The 7,218-nt window shown below is 45.7% G+C and overlaps 3 protein-coding genes across 3 annotated transcripts in view; 2 read left to right on the top strand and 1 right to left on the bottom strand.

The window, feature by feature from the left end:
• Positions 1 to 1,427, top strand: part of LOC131885650 (actin, muscle-like) — a 1,849-nt gene extending 422 nt beyond the window's left edge. The window contains exon 2 of the mRNA XM_059233761.1: positions 353 to 1,427. Within this exon, the coding sequence (XP_059089744.1) occupies positions 353 to 1,357 (1,005 nt within the window). The 3' untranslated portion in view covers positions 1,358 to 1,427. The remainder of the gene's footprint in view (positions 1 to 352) is intronic.
• On the bottom strand, positions 1,382 to 2,931 carry LOC131885653 (mpv17-like protein). Its single transcript, XM_059233765.1, has 3 exons — positions 2,556 to 2,931; positions 2,346 to 2,477; positions 1,382 to 2,260 (listed from the first exon to the last, which is right to left on the bottom strand). Exons 1-3 carry the CDS (start codon positions 2,775 to 2,777, stop codon positions 2,108 to 2,110), a joined length of 507 nt encoding a protein of 168 aa, XP_059089748.1. The 5' UTR covers positions 2,778 to 2,931; the 3' UTR covers positions 1,382 to 2,107.
• Positions 2,932 to 3,086: 155 nt separating this feature from the next.
• Positions 3,087 to 5,896, top strand: LOC131885642 (CWF19-like protein 2). The gene is made up of 2 exons (XM_059233751.1): positions 3,087 to 5,487; positions 5,554 to 5,896. The coding sequence occupies exons 1-2, from the start codon at positions 3,231 to 3,233 to the stop codon at positions 5,733 to 5,735; spliced, it is 2,439 nt and encodes an 812-aa protein (XP_059089734.1). The 5' UTR covers positions 3,087 to 3,230; the 3' UTR covers positions 5,736 to 5,896.
• Positions 5,897 to 7,218: the final 1,322 nt, after the last annotated feature.

The following is a 7,218-nucleotide window of genomic DNA, read 5'->3' as shown; positions in this document are numbered from 1 at the left end:
TTGATACTATTCATAAAGCCACAAGCTCCCTAATGAGAAGATAATTCAAATGATTTTGGAGAAAAAGTGAAGCACTACTTATTTTAGTAATTTTCTTTTTGGGTTTGGTTTTTCATTTAGACCATATTGACGCCAACATCAATCACATTTTTTTTAAATGAGAAAAAGCCACCTGGATTGTGTTCCAATTGCCGTATTTGCTCTGAATCATGCTTGGAGTAGATAGGCAAGTTCCATTGCAAAAAGAGTGGAACGATTCTTAAAAGTTGCTAACAGTTCCCGTTGACTCTTTACCATTTCTGAGTGAATGTCAGACCCAATATGAAACTTATTCATCGTTCGCTTTTTCTAGGGTGTGATGGTCGGTATGGGACAAAAGGACGCCTATGTGGGTGATGAGGCCCAATCCAAGCGTGGTATCTTGACCCTCAAGTACCCCGTGGAGCACGGGATCATCACCAACTGGGACGATATGGAGAAAATCTGGCATCACACCTTCTACAACGAGCTCCGTGTGGCCCCCGAGGAGCAGCCCGTCCTCTTGACTGAGGCCCCCTTGAACCCCAAGGCCAACCGAGAGAAGATGACTCAAATCATGTTCGAGACCTTCAACATGCCCGCCATGTACGTGGCCATCCAAGCCGTGCTCTCCCTGTACGCCTCCGGTCGTACCACCGGTATCGTCATGGACTCCGGCGACGGTGTGTCCCACACCGTGCCCATCTATGAAGGTTACGCCCTGCCCCACGCCATCCTCCGTCTGGACTTGGCTGGCCGTGAGCTCACCAACTACTTGATGAAGATCCTCACCGAGCGCGGTTACTCGTTCACCACCACCGCCGAGCGCGAGATCGTGCGCGACATCAAGGAGAAGCTCTGCTACGTGGCCCTGGACTTTGAGCAGGAAATGGCCACGGCCGCCGCCTCCACCTCCCTGGAGAAGTCCTACGAGCTTCCCGACGGCCAAGTCATCACCATTGGCAACGAGCGCTTCCGCGCCCCTGAGGCCCTCTTCCAACCTTCCTTCTTGGGTATGGAATCCTGCGGCATCCACGAGACCACCTACAACTCCATCATGAAGTGCGACGTGGACATCCGTAAGGACTTGTACGCCAACACCGTCATGTCCGGCGGCACCACCATGTACCCCGGTATCGCCGATCGTATGCAGAAGGAGATCACCGCCTTGGCTCCCTCCACCATTAAGATCAAGATCATCGCTCCCCCTGAGAGGAAATACTCCGTCTGGATCGGAGGCTCCATCTTGGCTTCCCTGTCCACCTTCCAACAGATGTGGATCTCCAAGCAGGAGTACGACGAGTGCGGTCCCTCCATTGTCCATCGCAAGTGCTTCTAAGCGTCAATCGATTTGTCATTCGCCAATGGATGTATCCCAAATTGAAAGAAAACCGAGCAGCCCACAAGCACTTCTCTTGCGTTGCGACTTGATTATTCATCCTCTCATTCCTCTTCTCTCATTTCCGTTTCCTCAGCACAGCTATTTCCGTCGGACTCCTCCTCCTTGGGAGCAGTCAGCTTGCTAGTTACTACTGACTAGAAATCCACACATCAAACTTTTATCATCAAACTTTTTTCCAAGGGTCAACGCATCCACCATCAAATACAAATGATAAAGAGCAAGAATAACCAATCCAACTTCTTCATGAATAATAGCAGTCTCGTTTCTTACTCAAATAGACCAGTCAAATTAGTCGCAGAGCTGGGCCAGATGCCTGATGTAGTCCTCGATTCATTTGGATGATTGCCAATTTCTTCCACTACTCCACTCGAGCTCGGGAATTCATATTGACTGGAGTCTTGGGTGAACACATGGACCACATGGACATACAGGAGAAGCACGCACAATCGGCAAAGCCATACATATTGTCTTGGAATGTGCTCAGACTCCTTCATTGCGATCGACTTGTGGATTGGATAACTGGGCTCCAAATAACATTCAGACTACTGTTCATGAGGGTGTAAGCTCGCTGTGTCTCCACAAGTGTCACAAGTGGTCGAACTCCACCGGGGATCCTCACCTACTTGTAAAGTTTAGCTGACATTTTAATGCCTAATAATCATTCTACAGTACAACGAGGTAATGCGGTTAGACCACAGGGTGTATGAGACTTTCGCTCTTCCAATACGATAACAGAGTTGTCCAAAAGAATCCCATGATGCCCACGTACAGAGGCCGATGCGTGATTGGAATGAAACGGAAGTTGAAGGCTTGAAGGAAAGGCCAGATACACGCGCCAGTCTGAAAGCCAGAGCACATTTACATACATAAATAAACTCACTTGAAGTACTTGTTTTGTCGAGGGATCATCCATTCCCTTTCTTACCGCCCAAGTTCCGGGAAACTTCTCCAACCATTCCTCTTTGACGTAATCGACAGATTTGAATTCTAGTGCGGAGAGACCTATATAAAAACAAGAAAGGGCGACGGGAGCGAACATCACTTGATCGATCAACACCTGATTGAAAAGATGTTTTCTGATTAACGGCATTTGAACAAATACAAACAACCTCCATCCAAAATTGAGCTCATTCACCTTCTTCAGAACCTGTTTGTAAGCACTTCCCGGGAACATGTGGTTGGCGAATTGAAGCCAGTAGTGGACCAACGGTCCATGGAAAAGGCCTCCATAGATCATGTAACGCGATCCCTCCTTCCAATTGATGTGAGGGTATTGGCGAATCACTTTTTGTTGGAACAAGTTGGCACCAGGATACAAGCACGAATATATGGTCATAGTTCGGGCTAAATGCTTCATTTTGAGGCGATTTTGCACGCTACTAAAACAAGACACAAGCTTTTTTGATCACAAGGACAGTCACTATAACGTATCCTCACTCTTGATCAATGATCATGCTCCCAAGGTCAGCATTTAGCCAGCCTTGAGGAACAGCCCTGACAGGCCCTGATGCAATAAGTCATTCACTCCGTGGACCAAATCACGAAAATAAACATGATATCATGAGCAACAAAAGCACAACACTGATTAGCGTAATGTTGATTTTATACGACAATGGATTCATTGTAAAACATTGACGGCAATCAGTCAGATTGACACTTTTTAATGCCTTCTACACGTGGTCACTGGTCACTGGTCACTGGTCACTAGTCACGTTAGTCAGCTGACGATTGTTGGGGAAAGAAAAGGTAAACAAATACACGAACGTTGAAAACAAAACATACAATTGCAAGTGAACAACTGTCATTAATAATGTCTGGAGACGGATTGATCAATTTTGAATCCTCTCGGGAAAAGGCCAAGAACCGTGAAATTTTGCGACAAACACGGGCTGACCTGTTGGAACGAGAAAAGGCCAAGGCCGAATCTCGCTGCAAACTACGCGAAGAGGAATTGAATTGGAACCTTCCCGGATTGGAACGACATTGGACCGAGGAGAGCCAGGAACGTGGATCGAGTGCCAGCTCCAAGAAGAAAAAGAGGAAGAAGGAGAAAGAGAAAAAAGCCAAGAAGGAAAAAAAGAGGAAGAAGAAGAAAGAAAAGAAGAGTCGAAAGCGGAAAGTGAGTTCCTCGGACTCGTCTTCTTCATCTTCCGAAGATGAATGGGTGGAAAAGAAGGTGGTTGACGAAGAAGCCTCCAAGAAGAAAAAACAAATCCCGGAAGAGATCGCTGTTCAACGCGATTCCTGGATGGAATTAGGCGCCTCCAAGGATCCCTTTTTGGCCATGGCCTCGAGTGCCCCGCGTGAAAAGGCCATCAGTCAGAAAGCCCTGGAAAAAAAACAAAAGGAAGAAGAGAATGAACGGGAATGGAAAAAGAGGGAACTGAATCCACAACTGAGAGACTCGGGGAAAGACGAGAGTACAAATAAGCCAACCAAATCGATTCCCAGTTCTGTGGGAGATGGTGGAGCATCATGGCTTCTGAGGGCCATGAAACGAGCCAAGGAACAGGCTGAGAGAGAAGGCAGATCCTTGGAGGAGGTGGCAGCCGAGAGGTGGGGATCGTTGGGAAAGTTTGAGGATCTCTTGGCCAAGGCACAAGGCGGCTCCAGGAGAAGACAAGATGAAAGATCCGGATCGAGACGACTTAGTCCCGAGAGATCGAAACGCAGACGACCCCTGTCCCGAAGTCCGGATCGAGATCGGAAAAAGATGTTTGCTCGACCCGACGAGGAATCAAAAGTGCCGAAGCAATTATCTCATTCGTTTCGCGAATCATCCCGCGCTTCTGGATCGTGGAAAACCTCTCGAAGGAGGGATGAGGACATGAAAAAGTCTAGGCCATCCCCACGACGAAGATCGTCTAGCTCTGGTTCTTCTTCCTCCTCCGATTCGCGATCAAGATCCAATTCTAGCGAAAAAAAACCTTCATCGGAGACCACCAAACCGAAAACAGAAACGCTTGTCCAAGAGACTGTTGACATTCTCACCGAAACTGAAATGAACGCATTGGGAGCGAAGATCATCAAGGCTGAAATAATGGGTAGCGTCGATCTCGTGAACGAATTGAAAGCCAAGCTGGCGAGAGCCAAAGACGCCAAGGCTCTGTACGAAAAGACCATGGCAGAAAAGGCTGACACCGTTCGGGAAGAAACCGTGATTCTAACCAAGACCGACTCGAAAGGATTCACCCGACCCGTTGAATCATCCGTTGTCTCTGCCAAGCATGACCGAGGAGACCGTCGACGAAAGGCCAAGGTAGATACTCACGACAAGGACGGCAAACGGGAGCGATATTTCGCCGACGACGACAAGTTCTCTCTCAAGGAAATGTTTGAACGAGAAAAATTGAGCACCGCCGAGGACCAAAACGCTATGATGAACCGCTTGGCCGGAAAAAGTGTGGAGAAACTCAACGAAGACTACGATCTAGACGATATGTTCACGGCCAGAGCATCCAAGAAAGAGAACGAATCGAAATCGTTGGCCAGAGAGCGAGAAAGAGCCGTAGCCGAAGAGCAGAAGCGTTCTCGCACTTTGGATTCGTGCAAATTCTGCTTTGAAGGCACGCGCTTACAGAAGCATCTGATCGTCGCCATAGGCAAGAGTTCGTACCTCAGTTTACCTCATCACGTGTCGCTCACAGAAGGCCATTGTTTACTCTTGCCTTTGAACCATGTGAGCTGTGCCACTCTCACAGATGAGGATATCTATGACGAGATCCAAGAATTTCGAAGGTGTTTAGTGCGCATGTTTGCCGAGGATGATCAGGATTGTGTGTTCTTTGAGCACGCCGATCGACTGAAATCGTTCCCTCACATGATCCTTGAGTGTGTTCCAATTCCTCGAGAACTCGGCGACATGGCACCCATGTACTTCCAAAAGGCCATTCAAGAGTGTGAGAGTGAATGGTCCAATAACAAGAAGCTCATCAATCTGCGAGACAAGCCACTGAAACGTGCTGTTCCCAAGGGCTTGCCATATTTCCACGTGGATTTTGGCTTAGATAGTGGATTTGCACATGTCATCGAAGATGAAGCGTTGTTCCCTCGAAATTTTGCGCAAGGTAAATTGCGCGCCATGACGAAACGCTATTCCGTCGAAGACTAATTTTTGTCTTTTTTCATTTCAGAGATAATCGGCGGGATGCTGGATTTGGAGCCACGAGTCTGGAGAAATCCGAAACGAGAAAATTTTGACACACAGAAGAAGAAGGTCTTGGCATTTGGAAGCAAATGGGAGAAGTTTGATTTTACCCGGAAAAAAGATCAAAAGTCATCTGCCTCCTCCTCGTCTGACTCTGAGACCGATTAAAAAAAAAAAGTGATATGCCGGATGTTTCCTTCTAAAGCCGTTATTTCGAGGCTCAAAGTTTGACCCTGCTTTCGCGTTACCACCAAGAATTCAATGCATATGTACTACAAATATTGCCGAACGACATGAATATGGAAAAAGGAAGACAAACAACCGTAAAATTTGCACACAAATTATTTTTTATGCCATCTTACAAATTTTTCAATAGCTAGGGAAATAGGCTATGCTTGAGCCAGATCAAGCCATTTCATTGTTTGGCTAGGGGTAGTGGTGCTGAGGCGAATCCGGACTCGAGTCCGATTTCACGGGAGTCTTTAACTCGGATTTGGAGAATTTGACCGTACTCCAGTCTTTTAGAAAGGATTAGAATCCAAACTTGTCAAAGTAAGAGTTCATTTTATTCATATTGGATTTCTGCAGAAAGTAGTGCTTACTCTCCCGTGTGTAAGAAACCAGGCTTTGTAAGCTGATTGCATTAGCTTTATTACGTTTCTAGTGAAATAATCAAACAGATCTTGCCACTTTTTAGCTCGCAAAACCATAGCTATCCATTTTTTGTACTATTGTGCTATGTCTCGTACACCTGCTCTTCCTCACATTCTATTTATACCCGCAATAATTCATTCAGCCCTCTAAAAACCTCCCACAATGCAATAGATAAGTCAGTCAACAATTCATCATCTTCATGACTTGACATATTGCTTTATGGATATTTGGCTTAGATTAATGGCTTGTATACCTAAAAACATTTAAAAAAGTATAATTTCCAAAAACCTATTTGATGGAAAGTTGGAGCACACATAAAGATCCTGAATTCAGATTAGCATGTGATATATTTGGATAACACTGAAATTGATACACGAATTTAAAGTCCTGTTTTGTGAGTTTTTTCAATCAACTCAAATTCCCATATAATTAGTATAAGATTGAAATTTTACAAAGGAAATCTTATAATTCTTTTGCTTGATCTCAGAATAGCTCAAAATGTCATTCACTATCTCTCAAAAACAAAGTTTCTTATGTTTGGGAGATCCATGGAAGAACCATTGCAAATAGAAGACGCTCTAATAGGGGAATCAATTGCCGAATGGCTTGAATGGCTTGGTTTCACTAGCAGCAAAAATCTGTGTTAGAAGTGCCATCTGAATGATTTGGAGCCCGAGTTACGGAAGAGAATCGCTATTCTACGTCGCTTAGCTTGGAAGCTTCCATCAGTGGTGGTCGTGGAAATGATTGAACCAACTTTTACATCAAAACTCAGATACGGAATTGAGGTCATTTCAGACGCACTCGACTCGAATGATCCAGTCTTGAGGACGATAAGTTCTCTCCACCCCGCGGCCATGAAAGTTGCCTTGAATATACCAATAAGAAAACACGTGGAATACAAAGAGCTTCTACAGAAAGCAAACCAGGTTTCTATAGACGTTATTGCAATGCGTGCGATAGCTCTGCTGGCTTGGCATTGTGGGAAAGACTGGTT

This window comes from Tigriopus californicus, chromosome 8, assembly GCF_007210705.1.
Source record: "Tigriopus californicus strain San Diego chromosome 8, Tcal_SD_v2.1, whole genome shotgun sequence".
Taxonomy (NCBI): domain Eukaryota; kingdom Metazoa; phylum Arthropoda; class Copepoda; order Harpacticoida; family Harpacticidae; genus Tigriopus; species Tigriopus californicus.
The sequence above is the reverse complement of the archived record's forward strand: the minus strand, read 5'-3'. Positions and strand labels throughout refer to the sequence as shown.

Excerpts from the sequence above, each read along its gene's own strand:
- LOC131885653 (XM_059233765.1), bottom strand. The coding sequence starts at position 2,777 with ATGAAGCATTTAGCCCGAACTATGACCATATATTCGTGCTTGTATCCT. Across the intron at positions 2,478-2,555 it reads ACAAACAGGTTCTGAAGAAG|GTGTTGATCGATCAAGTGAT; the intron begins GTGAATGAGCTC and ends CTTTTCAATCAG. Across the intron at positions 2,261-2,345 it reads AGTTTCCCGGAACTTGGGCG|ACTGGCGCGTGTATCTGGCC; the intron begins GTAAGAAAGGGA and ends TCTGGCTTTCAG.
- LOC131885642 (XM_059233751.1), top strand. The coding sequence starts at position 3,231 with ATGTCTGGAGACGGATTGATCAATTTTGAATCCTCTCGGGAAAAGGCC. Across the intron at positions 5,488-5,553 it reads CCCTCGAAATTTTGCGCAAG|AGATAATCGGCGGGATGCTG; the intron begins GTAAATTGCGCG and ends TTTTCATTTCAG.